Below are 22,002 nucleotides of genomic sequence, written 5' to 3'. Positions count from 1 at the left end.
GGAGATACACGGAAGAAATTTACACGCCAATTTATAATTACTCAGTTAATTGGCAGTAGAATAAAAAAAATATGACACAATTTGGGACGTGTGGGACCAGCTCAGTTTCCAATTGTGTGTATCTCAAATACAGATGAGAGAAAACGTGGATGAAACAATAAGCTGCAGGTCATCGTCCTCTACCTCCCTCATAAACACGAGCACGTGTACCCCCCCGCGTGCAGCCAGGCCTCGCTACACACCCACGCAGCCTCGCACAGCCGAAGGAACCAGAAACCTGCTGTTCCCAGAACTCCTTTTGGAAAGCGGCTGCAATCAGTGGGCTCCGTTACACAGATTGCAACAGGCCTGTCCGGCACGATCTTGTTTGCCATGACAGGTTGGATGAGCCGCTGAAAGAGATGGAGCTGGAAATGCGCCAAGGCAGAGCGTCCAGCATGTGTTTCCAATGTGGCTGCAGTGAACACGGAAATAACAGGCAGGAAATGATTATTCCCTCCTCGCCGCCACTGCGTCTTACACACTCCTAAGAGTGATTATTCCCTCCTCGCCGCCCCTGCGTCTTACACACTCCTAAGAGTGATTATTCCCTCCTCGCCGCCCCTGCGTCTTACACACTCCTAAGAGTGATTATTCCCTCCTCGCCGCCCCTGCGTCTTACACACTCCTAAGAGTGATTATTCCCTCCTCGCCGCTGCGTCTTACACACTCTTAAGAGTGATTATTCCCTCCTCGCCTCTGCGTCTTACACACTCCTAAGAGTGATTATTCCCTCCTCGCCGCTGCGTCTTACACACTCTTGAGAGTGATTATTCCCTCCTCGCCGCTGCGTCTTACACACTCCTAAGAGTGATTATTCCCTCCTCGCCGCTGCGTCTTACACACTCCTAAGAGTGATTATTCCCTCCTCACCGCCGCTGCGTCTTACACACTCCTAAGAGTGATTATTCCCTCCTCGCCGCCGCTGCGTCTTACACACTCTTGAGAGTGATTATCCCCTTCATTGCTGTCTCCTCTGGAGGGCCCCAGGGCCCCTGTCTCGCCATCACAGGGCTCTCCCTATAGCACCTCCTCACTAGTCTGTGGAGCCTGTAGGGGGTCACACAGCGTCCCGCATGTGATCGCAAAGCCCCAGGCTGTTTGTCATTTTAAATCCTTCAAATGCACAGTGAAAGCAGAAAGCGCAGTTTTTAACGATGTTCCTGTTAACCTAATATTTACAGCACCCTGCAGTTATTTACCTTCCAGAACGTTTTATCCACAAAGCTACCTTTGGCCAGTCTCAGCATCAGGCCGTCTGAACAGAGTGCTTTCTGGTAAAGACTCACTCCTGCGGCATTCTATTACTCTATTACCGTATTAAATTACCTCAGATACTTTGGACATTATGTGAAAAGCAAAGAGGACAAATGTGTTACAAATAACGTGCATACCATCACGGTTATCGCTGAGCTCACTTCCAGCACTCATTGAGACTCTGGACACTCAGCGCCGTATGTCAGTTTTTTAGAGAACATTTCTCATTTTTCAACTCTGACATTAGGTTTGCGTCCCACCCCGTGGTCTCTGCCGCTCGCTCTCTCTCTTTCTCTCGCTCTCTCTCTTTCTCTCGCTCCTGACGTGTGGGCCCTCTCCACAGCTCGCCTCTCTGCCCGCGAGCGGTGAGAACGGCACGGAGCCCCGGCGAGCAGGGGCCTGACCAAACCTGTTTTTATTCAGCAGGCTCGGGGCTGTTTTTGCCAAATCTGCTGAGCCAAACGGGAGAGGGTGGGGATGGGGGGGGGGGGGGGGGGCGCAGGAGAGGGGAAAAACAATAGATATTTGTTCTGTGATATATTACTTTACAACACAGTGCTGCCTGCTGTGGCAAAAGAGGAACAGGATGGGGGTGAGGAGACTTGCCAAAGACTTCGCCGCTTCACCACAGAGCCAGATTACTTAAGGACTTTTACTGACAGTCAGGTGGTCGTAGGTTTAAATCCCATGAGGAAAGCTATTGTTGAAGTTAAAATTTATACTTTACACAATGTCTAGACATTTAACTTCATGGTGATAACAACAAACTGTCGAGATTATTAGGACCATAGCAGGCCATACGGAGATTGACCCTGCTGACTGAGGAGCCATTGGACTCACTGAATATCAATAGGCGTGCGGGTGAATTGCCAGTATGCAGTTTAGCAGTGGCAGTCCCAAGTGGTGAATGGGAAGAGTCCGGGCAGCCGGACCTTAAACGAGAACCCAGCAGTGACATGTTAGCCTGCAGTGCCCTAATGCTTTAGCTCCGATTTACCCAGTCCAGTTGCATGTACGTATATTAAATGCTTTACTTGAACCGTGAAAGCACTCAAATGACCGTTCTTCTGCATTGGAGGTGGATGTGTGCTTTACCTTGCCTCCGGTCTTGGCTGCTGTGCCCTGGACTGTTACAGTGTTACAGTGACGGACCCCCCCTCCCCATACTGTGTTCAGTGATACGGCCCAGTGCCGTGTCACCCCCCCAGGCTCAGGATACATGTCATTGCATTATTCTATTATTCTTAAAAATGAGATTTCACAAGTCAGTGGTGATTAATCAGCTGCAGCTGGACCAGAAATCAATAATAGCCCCTCCCCCCTTCCCTGGTTCCTGTATCTCTAACTGGCTGACACCTGACACACACACACGCAGGGTATACCGATCCTTATGGGGCCCGTTCATTCACTTCTATGGGAAAAATGCTAACGCTAACTACCTTAACCCCACCCTGCCCTAACCATAACCGTAAGTAACCAAGCAAAATACAACAGTTTTTGCATTTTTCGTTTTTTCACTGACTTTTATAAAATAGAGTTTTCCCTTATGGGGACCAGGAAACCGGACCTTATGTGTCCCCATAAGCATAGGTATACCCGCTCGCTCACACACACACACACACACACACACACACACACACACACACACACACACACACACACACACACACACACACACACACACACACACACAGGTCTGTAATTATATCTTTGTGGGGACTCTCCATTCATTTCTAAGGGGAAAACTACAACATGACAACCCTAACCCCCACCCAGCCATAACCTTAACCATAAGCAACCAAACAAAGAACGAGACTTTTGGCATTTTTACTTTTTTGATAGATTTTTGGACCTGAAAAATTGTCCCCACAATGTCAAAAAACAGGTTTTTATTACATTGTAGGGGACATTTCATTCCCCACAATGTAATATAAACCTAATCCACACACACACACACACACACCAGATCATTTTTCCTCACTGCCTTCAGTCTCTTTGCCTTGTTTCATTCTGCAGTCTTCTTCAGGGTTTCTTTGCCCCCCCGCCCTCCAAGGGCCCTGGCTGCCCCCCCCCCCTACTCCACCCCCCACTGGCTGTGAGCTAGCAGAGACCAGAGTCTGCTGGGCTGAACTGGGTTAATAGGAGCAGAATTCCTGGCTTGGACTCCACTTCCCCTCCTTCTAAACATTCCTGTTCTGCTTTATTTTCATTGGGATTCCTGGCATCCAGCCTGCTCAACACACACACAGGCACACAGACACACACACAGGCACACAGACACACACAGGCACACAGACACACACACACATACAGACACACACACACACACATACATACAGACACACACACACACACACACATACATAGACACACAGAGACATACAGACACACACAGACGCACAGACACACACAGCTGTTACAGTTACAACTTCAACTTCACAGCCTCACACACTTCAACAGGCACACGCTGTGAAAGTGACAGTACAGAAGGAAGGCTTACATGCCCAAACACATAACTGCTTTAATTCTGATCAAGGCTTCTCCCTCTCTCACACTGGCACATACAAATGACACAGGAGAACACACACACACACAGAGACAAACTGCTGGGCAGTGTGTCTTTTCCAGATCAACGTTGCTGTAGGCAGATATATAGACACTGACATACAACAACTACTGGAAGAGCTGTTACAGTCCTAATTTAACCTTTAAACATACACACACATTCAGGCTTTATACACAGACACACAAATACAAGGTTCCAGATACCCCTCGCACAGATGAATATATTTCTTTAATAAAAATACAACTCATGAAAGCCAACAGCTCCTATCGTAACTTACACTAACTGTCAAATCTGTCCCAGTCAGGCCTAATTCCAGAGTTAGTTCCACTACTGCTGTGCGAAATTATTCAGCCCTATAGCATCAACAAATGTCTCCCTGGCCTTGGACTCTCATTGCCAGGCATTGAAAAATGTGACCAGTGTAGCAGAGAGGGAAACAGAAGTGCCAAATGGTGGCTGTATTTCATTCAGACATCACAGAGCCAGCCTGCTTCCAGCCCAGGACCCTGTAATCACAAGTACCTTCTCAACGCACCCAAAAGGAGCCGCAGCTGTGTAGCAAAGAATACGGGACCGGCGAAAGAAAGACGAACCTTAAAAACATAATACAGAAGATGTGACTGCTACAGGTTAGCCAACTCTCACGGATCTGGCGCGACATTCAGACTTTAGGACTCTCATGCTCAATCTCACGGCAAATCTGTATTATTCCATTATAAACCTAAAGTTAGCTACGTCAAAAGCACTGGGGTAGTTTGCAAACCCTACAGACTATTTACAAGGTAGCGAAACTCTTACAGACATGTAAATGTGTGTGCAGACTTGCCTCGAATTGAAAATCTCACTTCAACCAACTGACCAAAGTTGCCGATCCTGCTGCTACCAGTTTCAAAATTGTCATTATTATTATCACAATTAAAAATGCTAATGGGAAAAGGATGGCAATTTCTACCCATCCATTTTCCATAAATACTTGCAGCGAGTTTGGCGCACTTCCCAGAAAGGCTCCGGACACCTCGGAGGGGATGCCAGTCCAGTGGGAACAGGATGCTTGGTTACAGACACCAGTTTGCTGCATGTCTTTGGACTGGGAACAGAAACTGAAGTAACCAGAGGAAAACTGTGCAAACACGGGCAGGACATGCGAAGTGCAGCCACGGTTTTTTAATTAGCATGAAAAGGCAAAATGAAAAATACTGCGGACCAGGTGTCATGGCAGGCCCCGAGCGTGTGTGAGCGTGGGTACGTTTATAATGAAAACTGCTGTTTATGCCTCTGCGACATCAGATGTGGCAGATCTCCTCTTTGCCCCCCAAGCCACCCCCAACCCACCGTACCCCCAGCCCGGCCCAGCCCAGATCTCATGAAAGGTCCCCAGTCGTCGCTCACCACTATTCCCAGTTAATTACAGCCCACCAGGCTATTCCAAATAGCCTTCAGACGAGGGCCCGTGGTCTCCCTGCAAAGGATCCCCCTGTTTATTTAATAGTGAGAATTATTCAATGACAGGTTGGCCAGAGGGTGCCAGCAAACAGGGAGGGGTGGGGGGGGGGTTTCCTTTTGCATCTACCACCCCCCGCCCCCATTACCCCACCATGCCTGCTCCCTGAAGCACAGTTACACCAAACCTCAGGGTTTAAACATCCTCCATCCATTCCTTTCCCGGACTGGGTTGTACTCAGGGTGCCCTTGCGGCCACTAAACCAATGTGCCCGCCTTTGTCAGGGCGGCCCGCACACGCCGCCAGGTCCCGCATGGGATGAGCGATGACGTCTATCTGAGCTTTTCGTAAGAGGCTGTTTTTGGGCCCTTCTCATTTTCCGCAATCCCTTCATCAGTCCAGTCTGTGAGGGCTGGATCAAAGGCCTTTGAGTTACTTCCTGTAGCCACGTGAAACAGATCTTTGCATTTTAATTCACTCTTGATTTCTTACCTTGTTTGCAACATTTCCCTGTTCTGATTAGTTACATCCAATTACAATGAACCTTTCACGTCTTCTCTATCGCTGCGCCGTAACTGGGACAGACATTACAAGGCCCCCCCCCCCCCCCTCCGCGTGTCTCTCCCTCCTTATCTAGTCCTCTTCCTCTGTCCAAACCCTGCTTTGCTTTCACATTTCTTCGCTGGCTCCTGCATAATGCAGTCTAGCCCCGCTTTGGCTGAAACGATGGAAACATCACTCCGAAACAGCTGCAGGTTTGCATCCAAGAAGGGCCAACTGACATCTCTGACTGACCGCAAATACGCTGGTATTTGCCAGTGCTGCCGGCGCTCTTGGGACTTGCAAACGGGACATGATAAGCAGACTGCCTTAGAGCTGTTTATGTTTACCACCTGCCTATTAAATGGACTCTGCACAAAGGCACCTTTGTCTTGGGCAAAATTAAACAGGCCCTAATACCAACCTGGCGTAATATTAACTGAAATCTTAAGCTCAAACATTGCAGGTCACCACATATGGTGAACAAAACACACACACAGCCACATGCCAAGGACAGAAACAAACACACATGCACGAACACACGCACACACGCACACAGACCACCCAAGAAGGACCCACCCCATAGAAACGAGTGGAAATTCCTTTCTTGCTGTTTAAAGCCCAACTGGCCCACGGTGGCTTTTGGTCTTAGGGTGATGGAGATGTTTCAGCAACTGCAGTGAACTCGGGGGGGGCATTGAATAAACATAATGGGTGAAAGATACGGAGTGGTTCTGCGCTGTACCTCACTGTCACAAGTCAAAGATGTCTTAAAGGCCATCTCAATTCAATTTCAGTTTTATTTTTATATAGCGCCTTTCACAGCAGACTCACCCCAAGGCGCTTTACATGGGTATGTTGTGATACGTTACATCATTAGGACAGAAACAGGAAAAAGGAAGGACAAAGAAATGAAAGAAAGAAAGTTAGATGATAACGGGGGAGAGGAACCGAAAAAAGAAGTTCTGGGGGGTCCAATGTCAACTGGCTGGCCAGCCCCCCCAGGCATGCTAACATCACAGAAACAAACAAACAATAAAAATCTGATGCTTCTGTTATTTAGTAGCTCAAACCGTGTTGAAAAACAACTTGCATGGCCTGATTTCTTCCGTTTCATCAGCCATCCATCCATTATTTATTATTCTTTGGGTTGTTTGAGTTTAGCTAGTCTAATTAATTAAGTGCCTCGTCAAGAGTACTACAGTAGCGACCCTATCTCTATGGTAACGCCCCGGTAGACCAGGCCCAGAATGCCTCTAAGGGACCAGTCACACCCTCCCATAAGAAGAGTGGGGATGGATGGTTCACCGTAGCTGGTGAATCAGTGTGACAAACCAATGCAGATTTACTTGGAATTTATCAAGCTTGGTGCACTGGTCACATGATCACTTTCACACACGTACAGAAGAAAAAGGGGAAACGGTCACGAAAACACAAAAGTGCTGAAAGCGGGCAGCTTCCCTGCGAGACGGAACAATACGAAGCCGCACAATGGGCACTCAGCCTCTGTGATTTCAGTCGCGAAAGCTTCCTGCTTCTCATCGCCTGCGTCTTCCTGTCCCACCCCGCCCCCGCTGAAGGCCGTCCGAGGAAGCAGGCCCATCTAGCCCCTCCACTCCGGCCCCCGTGCCCCAGAGCCTCTCCCACACGCGGCCCCGCCGTCTCCATATTCCCCGTTTCCCGCCACGGAGTGGTGAGACCGAAACGCCGAGGCCAGAGATGATTCACGTTCGCCAGCACTCTCTCCCCATGTCTAGAAGCAAGAGGTCAGCGGAGAGTATTAATCATCAAGTCCAGCCGACACGTTTTTTTTTCACAGAGCGTCCAACATTAATGTCCCTGCCCCCCCCCCCCCCCAACCAAGGTGGTGCATTGCTGCTGTGGAGTCACCAGGCAACAGAAGGTTCTGATCATGACTCTGTCGCCCCCCCCACACACACACACCCCACCCACCTTCCTCCTGGGCTCAGCAGAGGAACCCAGTTCCAGAGGGGCTGTGGCCAGGCCGCTGCCTAGGAGGGGTCACCTCAGTCCAGATGACTGGAGCAGTGCCAGTTTCCACCGTTTACTGCGCTCAATGGATCATTACCAGCGCTTTCCTGACCCAGAACATTGTGTACCACTCACAGAGCAGGCAGACCTGCTTTCTCATCCAGCGTAACCCCCTCCCCCAAATGCTCTTCGCCACACAATCATACCACACAAACATGCCCTGCACTCTCAGACCTACCGACATCCTGAATATAGTGTCCCCTCCCCCCCCTCCTCCTCCGTCACACTCACACGCTCTGGACAGGAACCACAGGAAACATACACACTAGCGCACACAAACACCCAGGCAATTATTAATAAATTCATTACGTCCTGTAAATCTGTAAGCTAGGATCAGGCCTGGCATCCGCCACATCAAACCCCTCAGGGATTTGTAATGTCCTCGGGTGGGGAGGGCAGGGAATACAGGCTGAGATCCGGGCCTCGACTCCGCTGGCTGTGGCCCCCGACCTACAGTCCTCACCCTGGTTTAAACAGCTTTGTGGACGGCACAGAGCGCTATGTATAGCCCCGGTGGGTTACCGCAATCAACGTCGGGCACGGGATGGGTGACCATGCTCATTCGCTCATCAGTTTTTACTGCGACTCGTATAATCACACACACGTATGCACTTTCAAACTTCTATTTTCAGCGTGGCTCTGAAAAAGAGAAAATAATACATAACAATTTTGCAAGGTACGGATGATGTCATGCTCCTTCTCCAGCGGGCCATTACCCTAAGCGTCGCGCCACATCCTTTTTAGGGTTCTGCCTTCTTAGGAGAAATACAGCCGCGGGTCTTTCGGAAAAGGGGGGGGTGGTCTACCTTGACTAACTTGTGAGGAACGCTCACGCATCACGGGTGTGTGGTTGAAACACAGTTGAGACCCAAGTGTTTCTCAGCTGTGTGGTCAGAGTCACAGTATGTCAAGGACCCCCCCCCCCCCCCCCCCCCCCACCCAACGAGTCTCTGGGCCGGAATCTACAGGAGGGGTGGCTGAGACACGAAGTGGTTCCCTCTCCTCATGTGAACTGGCACGGTGCACTATAATTAAAGTCAATGACTAGCTCTGGGCATATTAGGCATTCTGGGAGCTGGCTAGATTGCCCTAGTGCAAACGCGGCCATCCAGTCCCAACCGAGGTCAGCTACCCTCTTCAGAAGGATGGACGAGGCCACCACCATTGACAATTCTCCCAAGAGGCTTAGCCAAATCCCTCCCCATCCTCAGCTGAAGGGGCCTTTTTGGTTGAACCCTGTGACACCCTTACCCCCCCCCCCGGTGGTCCGTGTTAAAATGGGCGGATCGGAGATTGGGGTAGATCAGAGGAAATAAATACTGCATGATCACAGCTAGGCTTGTGGATGTGTGACCTAATTGAGTGCTCAGGCTGTTTGCCCCCCTCTGCCTCCTGGGGCTGTGAACAAGGCCTTAGCCCCCCCCCCCCCCCCCCGGGGTTGGCCTGCCCGTTGCATGACAGGGTTGCCAGACTCGGTACCTGATCCCTCTTCAATCCCCTGCGCTGCTGTTGCTGTTAATCTGCAGCGCAAACACACAAAGCTCGATAAGCTAGCGACATGTGCTCCACCAAGGTCAAAAGGTGCTATGAGAGTCACCATAGTGGGGCCAGGGCATAAGCATTAAGAAGCTGAACCAGGGTCAGTTTGCCAGCTGACTGAACAGGGGCGAGAGCATAATCTCCCAAATAATAGAAACATTCCTGAGGTTCTTTCTGCTCCCAGGTTCTCTCTGGCCTAATCCTGGACCTCCATACAATGTGCTGTGGATATTTGGCAGGTAACGATCTGGCATCCAAGTTGATTCTGGATTGGCGCCGGAGTCTCCAAGAGGGACAAATTCCATCCCTAAATCACTACCTTCCATATGCAGCATTTAGGACCGTTAAGCCTTGTATTTTAGTCAGAGCACTTAGCAGGCTAGGGACATAAACCAGAGAGGAACATGGGAAAGGTAACACAGGACAGGCATGCAAGAACTGCTTCCTCTGTCATGTGATTCAATTCACGTTGCTCCTCAGTCATGTGACCCATTACACTGGGTTCCACTGTCACGTGCCCCATTGCACATCTCACACATGCTCTATGATCCCCAGGCTTCTCTGCCACATGACCTATTACCACTGTTCAATTTATCATGTGACCTGTCATTCTGGCTTCTCGATTAAGCAGTCGGTCCACATGCTGACTTCACATGTGGCGTGAAACCCTTCTGGTGCCAAAGTCAGTGAGAGGCAGATGAGACCCATCCCCAGTCTGTGAAAATACACCTGTAGCCCTAATTATTCACTTAGGTTAATAAGACTACTTTGAATTTTAAGCAGAGTGCGCGTTCGACTGCAAAGGGATGGCGTGATACCGACAAAGGCTAAATGTATCAGCGTCCCTAACATGCAGCAGCTGCTCGCTTTCCAGCATTCCCCTGGCACGCCTACGACACACATGGGCACGTGCGTGTGAGTTGCGTGAGCGCACATGCACGACAGCTGTGCACACTAATAAGTCATCTGGCCTGCGTTTGTCACCTATGCGTTTTGCAAAGGCACGCTTCTGTTTGCGTGACTTGGAAACACGCCTGCCAATATAAAAGGGGGGGGGGGGGGATCGTAACCATGTCCACAGCAGAGATTTAGTGGGGGGTAGTTTTAAATGCCCATCCCAATAAAAACTCTTGGCTGTATACAGCATCCCTTCATGCCTCCACCGATGTTTTAATGTCTTAATATCCCACCATCAACTTTGTGATGACAGACACAATGCCTTCTGGGGCTCCATGCTCAAGGCACACGGGAATCCGCCAGACGGTATTTCAAAACTTCCCTGTACTGGTCGTAGGTCACTGAACTTTGGCAGGAACACATGCAGTTTGGGTTGTGTGTGGCTCAGCGTGCCAACGTCTGACATCCCTAAACCAGTGTCTCCCAAGCCGGTCCTTGGGGACCCACAGATAGTCCACATTTTTGCTTCCTTCCAGCTCCCTGCTAGACAATCCACATTTTCGCTCCCTACCAGGAACTGGGAGGGAGCAAAAACGTGGACTGTCTGCAAGTCCCAGAGAACCGGATTGGGAAACGCTGCTCTAAACAGCCGGTACAAAGCCACAAGGCCCATGCTACTTATGAAGGTTCTTGTGTCGGCACACCAGAGGAATGCAGGCTCTCATGCTCCTACAACAGCAGGAGCATCACGTGAATGCAAACAGCGGGCATGCTGACTTCACAGGCACTGTAACGACTCCTTCTGCTCACACAGCCATTGTTACCCTTTGCAATGCGCTCAGTTAAAACCATCTCCACTTTCAATATATTGCATTTTCTTTTCCAGAATTAAAAGAAAATGAGCGAAAAGGGTGCCTGGCTATCCCTCCCATGTTTGGTTACATAAATGTCCTGCATCCCACAAGCGCGCGCACACACACACACACACACACAGGCACGTTGGTCTTCCTATATAAATGGGGACCGTCCATTCATTTCTATGGGAAAAACCCTAATCCCAATCTTGACACCCTTAACCCCTACCCATCCTTAACCTTAACCATAAGTAACCAACCCAAATACAAGACTTTTAGCACTTTTACTTTTTTGATCGCATTCACAGATTTTTATGAAATTCAGGTAATACAAATGGGGACCTGAAGAAGTGTCCTCACAAGTAAGGAAGTTTTAGGTTTTACCGCACTTTGATATTTTGGTCCCCAAATGTGATCTATGCAAACCCAAACACACACACACCACACACACACGTCATATCTTTTTTCTATGGGAAAACCCTAATCACAGCAATGACAACCTTAACTACAAGTAACCAAACAAAATACAGGACTTGTAGCATTTTTAGTTCTCTGATTGTGGTCACAGGTGTTTATAAAATTGAGTTTCCTCTTGTGGGGACAGAAAAAATGGTCCCCATAATGTCAAAATCACAGGTTTTTACCACATTTTGGGGACATGTAATATATAGATCACCAAGCCACCTACCTACACACACACACACACACACACACACACACACTTTATTCACAGTGCTATCTTCAGTCCCATTCCGCAGACTCTCTTCTTTTCTTTCTCTGAGCAGATAACTCTCAGTGCTGATTCTGTAACCTGAACCTCGTAGCCGTTTGGCAGCAGTCTCCTCTTTTGACCAAACAAACAAAAAAAACGAGAGAGGGAGAGAGAGAAAAAAAAACTCTCTCCACCCCCACCTCTATGCTTCCCTGCCTCAGTACACAGCCTGGAGCTCTTAGCTCTGCGTGGCACCGAGCCATCGCAGGTGCGTGTGTGTGTGTGTGTGTGTGTGTGCAGGCAGAGGGAGCAAGCACAGGAACACAGATATCATCTAGTGTTCTTCAGGAGCGCTGAGAGCAGGGTGGGTGTGCAGTGAGACCCACCTGACACATGTCCAGCACCCCAGGCCAAAAGAGAAGTCCGGAGAGCATGAACAAGCCTCCCCGTCTGCCCCTTCGACCCCCTCTTACCTCGCCGTCGCTTTGGGGTGCAGCCCTATGCTCCCTTCACACGCAGACAACACGGCCTATGATCATACCACGCACAGCCTGCCAACCCTGACTGGAGGGGGCAGGTATTGTGCGGCGACCTCTAGCTGCAGCAGGTAGCACTGCAGGAGGGAGGTCTTTTGTTTGTGGTGATGGACGCTTCCACACGAACACAAAACAGATCGAGTGATGGGGACAGGAGCCGCAGACGAGGAGCCTGGGGTGCTGCCTCGCTCTCCCTCAGCCAGCGATGTCGGCCCTGTCCCCTCCAGGGAGGGAGGGGCCCCTAATACCCACACCATTTGTCTGAAAAGCTTTTCATTAGGGGCACGCGAGACATTAAATGCTGTCATTACTGCAGGGGCATCTGTCCGTGCTGAGCCAACATCACAGGGCCTCCCCTAATTACGGCACTCGAGTCACACAGACGAAAGGCAGAGGCAGACCAGGGGCATGCCGACATGAATACACAGCGGGACTCTTTAAAGACAATAAAGCACTAAGAGAGAGATATATACCTTTGACACAGAAAACAAAACATGACAGCCGAAATATTAGCTTGGAACATGGGAAGGTGATCCTTGGTTTTTTTTTGTACGCAAACTGCTTTTCTATAAGTATCACGCATGCCAGGCAATAATGACAGTTGCCATGACAACACCCTGTCCAGAGGGAGACCTAGGCATAGTCAGACAGGCCAAGAACCACCGCAAAAAAAAAAAAAAAAAATGCACAGATCTTTATTTTCCAGTTCTGCCATCTAACAATGGGTGCATGCAGCCGGCTGGAATTCTGATGCAATTTACTTTTGCTGATGCGGGGTATTAATTTGTAGGTACCTGGGAGAGGCTGGGCCCTCCATGCCAGCGTTTATTTTGAATAAGCCCGTTGTTAAAACAGTAGCCCCCCAAAATCCACGAGGCCGGGCCCTCATGCTGCTCTCATTAAAATCATTTGTAAAATTCGGGCCGTAAAGCGAAATTGATGCATTTGCTGGCATCAGGCTTCAATTAATGTTATCGAGAGGCCAGACGACGTTTCGACCTCGCCGAAGCAGAGACGGCATGAGATCTGACACCCCCCCCACCCAAGAGATTTCACCGCAGTCGGAAGAGCAATAGAAAAGCACATGTGAAAAGCGACTGCGTCAGGATCAGGGCTCCCCTGTGACACAATTTTTCATACGCGAGTCAATCAAGGGAAGACAGTGAATGGTGAGGGTATTGTCAGCGTGGCAGACTCCGCCCACCTGGGGGTCACCTGTCACTTCAGTGACCTGCCACTCAAACGGACCTGTGAGAAGAGAAAGTTCCAGAAAGGAAGCCATTAATCTACTTGGGAGTACTGCCCAAGCAAACGAAATAGTCTTATCTAGTCTTTGTGTGTGTGTACTGAGCTGAGCGGGTGTGTGACAGCCCTGAGCTTCCCACTCCCTTAGCTCTCATGTCTTCCCCAGACAAACACATACTGTAGCTATTAACCTTGTCTTGTCTCTGTCTTCAGCCCCATTGCTCTATAACTGTCGCTAAATCTGGCAAATTGCAGTAAACAGGATGCGGCAGCCCGTCATGCCCAGAGTCCATCTTTGACAGGCCTTTGGGAGTAGGCAGGCGGGGCCCAGAGTGGTGCCTCTACTTGGGAAAAAGGTGGAGATTAACTGCCTCCGTCTCGTACGACAGCGAGGGCCCAACTGCAGCAGGCAAGCCAGCGTCAGCTCCGGGCAGCTTGGGGGAGTCAGCAAACCAGTATGGGCCGAGTCCCTCCTACAGAGACTGCTGATTGTTACCTGCGCTGACACAAAGACGGCCCCGCTCACACACACACACACAAGTTTGTAAGTATATCTTTGTGGGGACTCTCCATTCATTTCTAAGGGGAAAACTCCCATCATAACGACCTTAACCCCTACCCAGCCCTAACCTTAACCATAAGTAACCAAACAAAATATAAAAATATAGTCCACACACACACACACACACACACACACACACACACACACACACACAGGTATTTAGACACGTGCTCCTTGCACGTGGGACACGATGGTGAATCTTGTAAAACAGGCTGCAGGCTCCTTAAAGTTTCTACATATCACACTTTATCAATTTGAAAACACTACACAAGAAACCCCCTCTGAAGCAGCCTCATGTTTAGGATGAGTAAGAAAAGTATGTCCTCTCTATTATTCTAGCGGTAAAACTGAAGACGGAAATGAATAAAACATCAGAGGGGGGAAAAAACACTAAATCGGGGAGAAAAAAAATTAAGATAAACAGAATTATTCATTGTCTGCGAGCAGCTTTTGGCCTGAGGTAACGTGAGTGGATGTGGATCAGCCCGCTGACAGGGCATGAAAAAAAGGGGCTGGAGAGGTGGCAAGGTACAGCGTGAGCAAAGGAAGATGAGGGTAGGTGGTACCGAGGGGGGGGGGGCATCACGGTGTTGAAGGAATGCACAGCCTACCTTGTCTTCCATCCGTGCCAACCTAGAGCCAATGGAATTAGCCCCCTTGTCTTTGCTGCGCTCTGTAAATAGGAGTGGGGGAACAGGATGAGGTTTGGGGAGGCCGATATGGACAGTGTCAGTCAGGGCAGAGTGCGAGCCTGTCATGGAAATCAATCCCAGTATAGCAGGAGTCACCAAACTCTGGCTGGCGTGAGTTTAGATAAGAATTACTGATGGGTATTTATCAAGAAAGTCGCCCCCCCCCCCCCCCCGAGACATAGAAGCTCGCTGTACACCAATACTGCCTACGGCTGACTCCATTCCAGCCCCCCACCCAACTCCATCCCTTCCCTAGTCGTGATCTCACCTTTCAGCCTTTTATTATCCATCTACGGACAGGACTGAGGTGTGTGTGACAATGATTCCTTTCTCTGAAGGCTAAGAGCCAGAGGTGATGTGGCAAGCAGCTAAACTGTGGGCAGGGACATCTATGGTCTCATTCAAACCCAAGAGTGGTGGAGGCATTCCAGTCCAGCGGGGAGAGAGGAAGACAAAGGCGGAGAGGAAGAGCAGGAAGAAAGAGAGTGAAACAGAGAGAGGTGAAGGGCTGAGGGTTATGAAGTGCGAGAGGATGCAGAGAACAAGAAAGCAGGGAGAGGGAGAGAAATATGAAAAAATGATCACTTAAAGGCCCCTCCCAGAACAGGCAGCACTGAGGTTTGATCGTAAAGCAGCCTGAAAGTTCCCTTGATGTTTTATTTCTGTGGAGCCATGTTGCCAAGCGCATTTCTCCCCAGGAAACAGGCTTGTGTGATTTTTGGAAACGCTCAGAAGTTAAGAGGCTGTGGCAGAGGCAGAGTTCACCAGCAGGGCAGACGGTGGGGGGAAGGGAGGGGGGGGTACATGGTGATGTGCTGGGTGGGATTGTGGACGCAGAGGCAGAAGAGTAGAAAGGGGCCAGCACAGTACGAGGGCCAAGGATTCAGCAGACTGGTCTGTTTGTGGGTCGATCCAATGGCTACATTTTCATCATGGAGAATAATGGCGTACCTGAGCTGGTCTGGAACAGCGGGAGCTTCCCCAGGGACTGGTCCAGCCTGGCAGGGTAAACACAGAAAGCCTTCATACTGCAGATGTCCACAAGCACGGTTCTCTCAGCACCATAACGAACGCTACAAGGGCACGGTAAACCATAGATACCCAGGCTGCTCCTCAAAATTCAGTCAATGCCGGTTTATTGTTCAACCGTCAAAAAAAAAATACAGTTGACTTCACAATGAGAGGCACGTTCTCCTGTGCTGGTCAAATATCCGTCATTCTAAAATCTAGAATACACTTCTCAATATACTGTCCATTACCATCATTAGGCCTCATTTAATCAGTGATAACTTGTAGATCCTAGCCCTGGTACCATTTTAACTACAGAGGACTGATCTGATTTACATGTCAGGCCACTCTAATTTATTACACCCATAACTGCTTACCCAGTACCAGGCTACAGTAAGTCTGGAAACTGTCCCAGGAAAAACGTGGCCCAGGGCAGGGGCAACCTGGATGGGATGTGGGCCCATTAACGGGAACGCGCTAAGGCTGTTTTAGAGTAGGGGTCCCCAAGGGCTAAATTCCATCAGCAACACAAAGCCAAGGCCCACTGCGTCCGGAAAAAATGTCAGCTGGGAGGAGGGGGGGGGGGGATAATGATTAAATTTGCTGATGGGTGGGGACAGGGGGAAGTAGTCCGGATTCAATTGTATTTCAATTCTGGATTCCAGAAGCTGGTAACCACTGAGGTAGAGACCTCAGTTTCATGGACTCAACTGACACAAACATGGGGGAACATGCAAAATGAAACCTCCAACCCTGCACCAACTGGCCTAATTGAGGGTTAAAAATAATCCAGTTAAGGGGGAAATTTTGCTACCCATTATGGTTAGTGTAAACAAAAATTTGATAAAGGACTATTTTTAAAACCCTAATTTAAAAAACATTTCCTTCATTCACTCAGAAAGCTGCACAATCAAGCTAAATTGACCGATAACTCCAGTGCAAATACACGCAGTGAAACACACACATACACAACCACGTATAATATGAGCAGAGTACAGGTGAACAGGGGTTGTCAGTGCCGTATGACAGCACTGAGCATGTGCGAAGGGTAGCCATGGAGACAACCAGCCAGCTGCCATCAGGGTACCTACCTCCTCTGTAGCTCCTTAATCCGCAGCATGAGGTTGAGGTGTCCCTGGGAGTACTGCTCGATCACATCCCGCACGTCGTACGGCTTTCGCGCTTGCTGCAAAACACGCAGCGGTTTATCCTCCTTGCCCCGGCACTGCTTTTCTGCCCGTCTCTCACAGGAACAGCGGGGAAATACAGGGTGCCTTTCGTGATGGGGTTTAGGAGCATGAAAGCACGAAAATTTGCATCCGGGGAAACCTGGACATATGGCAACCTTACAGTTAACTCTCAGTTTACAATCTACAGACAAATGACACAATAAATGTGCATGCAAGGCTTTTTCAGCAAAACTTGAAAAAGCTGAAGTTTGTTAAATGACACTTTTCACTGTTTCACTGTTCAGATAAAAACAAAAATAAAGTTTCAAAGATCCAGTGGTCTCTGGAAGTTGATATCACTCGTGCGCAGTGTGACAGGTAGGGCCGTGCATATCATTTACTTTATAAAGCAAACGTGTGCACGAGCCTTGTAAACACTGTGATGATACTGAGTAGCTGCCGTACATTGACAATTGGTGCTTTTTTCCTTCACTTGATACTCCAGTGTGACTTGCAACACTGGGTCATACGGGTTGCAGAGCTAAACCTGGACAAACCGCCGACTGAAAAACCTCCAGGACTGGGGCCCAAAAAGAGGACGTGTCCGGGGAAAGCTGGACGGATGGTAACTCTATCACAGAGCTCCTGCTGAATGGCGGAATGCTCTGCTCCATTCTACATAACAACGAGGCGCAGGTACAATTAAGAAGCACCTCTAAGCAGACACCCATCTTCCCGAATGTACAATGAGCCCTTCAATCATTCCCCTGTGCCCACCAATTTCAGTATAACAGCTCAAGGTCTCCATGTCCCTAATCGTCGAGCTCTGAGAACGCACTGTGTTCCACTAATCTATGCACCTTCCTCACATGTACTTGCTCTTTACGCTTTCTTGTTATTTATTTCTTTGCAGTGGACTATTATTCTAGAAGTTATTCATTTTTGTGACGTTGCTGGACAAAAATAAGTCCCCCCCCCCCCCAAGTAATCTTATCTTACAGGCCCAGCCATGGCGCCTGAGCTAGCAGCCAGTCAAAGCTGGAAAGTGTGCATGACGGCCCGCCCTAGCATTGGGATCCACACAGACCACAGGATGGGCTAACCTGTAGGCCACACCAGCACCTCTTCCAGCAGTAACAAAGCTTTCCCATCCAAGTACTGGCCAGGCCCAAACCCGCTTAGCTTCAGATTGAATACCTAATTCATTTCCTAGTGGATGTTTAACTGTTGCAGTATTATTAATCTAAGTGCGATAGTAATCGAAAAGGCTGTAGAAAGCTACCATTCAAAATGCACGAAGAGTAGGATGGCAGAAAGGCAAAAGGAACTAAGAAAACAGGATGGTGGGATGGATAGATGGGTGGAGAGAAAGAGTAAAAGATGAAGGGAAACGAGAGAATGGATGGAAAACCCATGGAAGGGGCTAACAGCTAGAGAGATAGAGAGCGAAAGGGAGTGAAAAAGTGTGTCTAAGTGGCTGATGACTGCCAGGTAAGACAGCATCTGAGTGATGTAACCCAACCCGTGTGTCTCTGCGTTTCCCTCCCATGTAACCAGAGACTAGCAGGAGGACAACCCACCTCCGGATTCAGGACGCGTCGCAAGTCCCTCTAATAAGTTCTGCTGTAACAGCCATCAAAGCGAATTAGGGGGGACATTCTTCATGAGGCTGAAGAGTTTGCCTTTGCACCCACACCTGGCTGTCATGCAGTATGTCTGGGAGGGGGGGGGCGCGAAATCTGCGACTGTCCAGCTGTGTGGGAGAGCAGCCAAATCCCACCAGAAAACATCCACCTTGTCAGATGCCCAAGTTCAGTCACTCAGCTTGAATTTTCAACTTTATTTTTTGACCTAAATGGAGACAGATTTTCCACGCGAGCTGGAAGAAAACGGCCCTTGAAAATGAAGAGTGTGGCCTTCCTGATTGGGTCTCTCAGGACGGGAAGTGCTGAGTCATCAGGCAGGAGCGCCTGCACTGAACTCACAAGGAAATGTGGAGGGCAAAGCATTACGCTCCACTAGGAGAGACATGTACGAAAACTGGCATTATATGGTGACGAAGACCATCTGTTTTTACTATGAAGAGTTACGGTCGGGTAACATAGGAGAGTTTGAGAATTCATCCTGCTGGTCTAATTGGAGGAAAGTGATCCAGGAAAGTGGCACAAAGAGATGGTGACAAGATGGAACCATTAACAGGTAGAGGTAGCAAGAGAGGTGGGTGGGGAGCGGGGCATTCTTGGGGGGGGTGACCCTTTCTCTCCCTGCCCCCGGCCAAATAAACAAACTCCTCTTTCAGCACTCCGGGTCAGAGAAAATGGAAGGCACGCTCCCTAGGGATCCAACCATTACTCGCCCCTGACCAATTAAACAAAAAAAGAAAAGCTTTATTGGCAAAAAATACACGAGGTAAATACCAACACAGCACGTCACTGTCTGAAAATTTCAACGTATTACCAGTGGCACCAGGTGAAAGGAATTAACTCTGCCTCCGTAGATACCCACGATGGTGAGTCTGCGGGGCTGAGAGGTCGAGACTGCTGCTGTCCTTACAAAGAGCCGGAGTTCACCTGTCACTCACCTGAAACTTCTTCTTGGCCACGAAGTACCGCATCCGCTGCACCACGCGAATCGCCACTCTGTGTGACTCCTGTAACCTGGGAGTGTTTGTAGATAGATACGCATGCGTCAGCGTGGACATGTGTGTCGGTGCACGTGTTTGCGGGAAATAGGAGGGGTGTGTGAGTGTGTGTGTGTGTGTGTACGCGTGTGTATCAGTATTTGAGAGAGAGAGAAAGGGAGAGAGAGAGAGATAAGGGAGGACAGGTGAGGCTATTGAAAACAGACCCCCGAGGTTCTCACAAAGACCTATAGAAAAGGCCTTTTTTGTGTCAAATGGTGTTGGCTTTTCTTTCCCTGCGCTACAGTGACAATACACTCCACTGTCGCCGGCGGGAACTGTCCATTTCAAAAACAAACACAAAAAGGAGAAAGGGAGAAGGAAAAATGTCCCACCTGAAAAGGGACGCCAGCGACATTGCCATTGTGAGTCGGACACCCAGCATGCCACAGGAAATGGCACACAGGCCTCGCGCGCGGCTGAAAGACGCCCACAATTCAGCGCGGAAACTCTACACCCAGCAGATCATTAGGGTGCTCAATGCCTCGGTATCGTTCCATTACAAAAGACGTGTAACACACTGTTCTCTTCATTATAAGTAATGGTATAGGGCATACATTTATCAGAAATACAGAAGGGAGAAAGCGGGAAATCAAATCCCTTCCTGATCTTTATTACGTCCCATTATGTCGCCCCCCTCTCGTGCCGCGGCAGAACAGATGGGGTGGGCTGCTCCACAGCTGCAACAAAGTGTGTCGCTTGAGAGATCTTCATCTCGAGAATGACATCATCAGAAAAAGGTCAAGCGTTCAAGCATGAATACCCAGCATGCACCTCAGTTCTTGCACAGCCTACCTTGTATCAGACGTCTGCTTATTTACGCAGCAGGAGGGGCAGCAGTTGCGCAAAACAAAACACCGTAAATAAGCATGATGTACATTCAAACCGTAATTAGCTTCCGAGTTCTGGTGCCTAATGTGTGCGTCGATTTGGTTGTTAAATGCCAGTGTGCATGAAGAGTAACCGAATCCCCCTGCCCCTTCACTGAAGTTATAACGATAGGCCCTAATCTGGTCCTGTCTCCAAACCACCCTAATGTAGCCTCTCAGGCTCCTGTTCAATTTGCCTCTCAGTAGAAAGTAAACCTCCTCTTTTTTGCAGATTGTTTCCAAACCTCTCTGTCTGCACAGGCACCTGGAAAGCTTTCACGACTCATGTTTTGCTGAAAGATGAGAAAGCATAGGCGTCGTTTCTTCCTTATATTCCATCCAGGAGGAGAGGCTTGCTGGCCAGGCTAAAAGCAGCACGTTTCCTGCAGGGCACACCCGGCTGGAGGTTCAGACCAATGGCACAGGCTACAGGGGCGATGCTGACCAGGCAGGTGTGTTCCAAACTGGTACTATAGGCAGAGATGGAAAGTTCAGGTCCAGAAAGTAAAAATCCAGACCACGATTTTGTTTCAATAAACCAAGTGAGCCTAAAGAATCACAGTCACTGAATACTCAGCTGGTTGGTTGAAACAAAATCTTGGTCCGGATTTTCACTTTCTGGACCTGACATTTCCACCACTGACTATAGGCACGTCTGGCCGAGGTTCCCCGTTCCAACAAACACAGCCCAGTACTCCTAGATGATACCGATCGGCTGGTGTCTGTACACCCACACAGGGATGTTTAGGGCACTGGTACAGTGGGCTGCAAGCCCCTGGCACTGATCTGTTTGATGCAGAAGGACTATTTAGCGTGATAACAGAGATAGAGAGATAGAAGATCAAGCACCATGACAAAAGGGAAGCATCTACATGTCCCACGTGTCACTTACAGCTCAGGATACCTGAGGTCACTTTTCAGAATGTGCCACCTAAGATGAGGCCAACTGCCACCTCTTAGCTGTGAGGAGAAGGTCTATGTACAGAGAGCGGATGGGGCAGACTGAGGGTTAGGACCAGGCCTGTCAAGGGTCTGATTAATGACCACCCCAGAACTCCAGAGGAGGGCAGAGAAGGCAGACTCTCTTTGTTTGGATTTCTTGTGGTGAGGACAAATGGCTGACTGGCTCCAAGTGCTACCAGGAGGGGTGGGCTGTGTAACATGGCCCCCAGGGAGATTATAACCACTGGAGGGGGGGGGGGGGTGCGGGGACAGCCTCTCAGAACAAAACAAAAAAAGCCGATATATCTACAAGTCTGTTTGCTTGTTGTGCATGTAGACTGCAATCATGTATATTGAGTTTTGGGCTGCATGCATGCAGATTTCTGCATGTACATGTGTATA

The 22,002-nt window shown here is 49.2% G+C and overlaps 1 protein-coding gene across 2 annotated transcripts in view; it reads right to left on the bottom strand.

Moving 5' to 3' along the window:
* The window catches only part of LOC125706258 (potassium voltage-gated channel subfamily KQT member 1-like), a 70,008-nt gene that overhangs the window by 5,460 nt on the left and 42,546 nt on the right, over positions 1-22,002 (bottom strand). For both annotated transcript variants that reach the window (XM_048972855.1, XM_048972856.1), the window contains 4 exons: positions 19,691-19,766; positions 17,032-17,126; positions 15,884-15,930; positions 14,852-14,913 (listed from right to left, as the gene is read on the bottom strand). In XM_048972855.1, the coding sequence (XP_048828812.1) occupies positions 14,852-14,913; positions 15,884-15,930; positions 17,032-17,126; positions 19,691-19,766 (280 nt within the window). The remainder of the gene's footprint in view (positions 1-14,851; positions 14,914-15,883; positions 15,931-17,031; positions 17,127-19,690; positions 19,767-22,002) is intronic.

Source organism: Brienomyrus brachyistius, chromosome 13 (genome assembly GCF_023856365.1).
Source record: "Brienomyrus brachyistius isolate T26 chromosome 13, BBRACH_0.4, whole genome shotgun sequence".
Classification (NCBI taxonomy): domain Eukaryota; kingdom Metazoa; phylum Chordata; class Actinopteri; order Osteoglossiformes; family Mormyridae; genus Brienomyrus; species Brienomyrus brachyistius.
The sequence above is the reverse complement of the archived record's forward strand: the minus strand, read 5'-3'. Positions and strand labels throughout refer to the sequence as shown.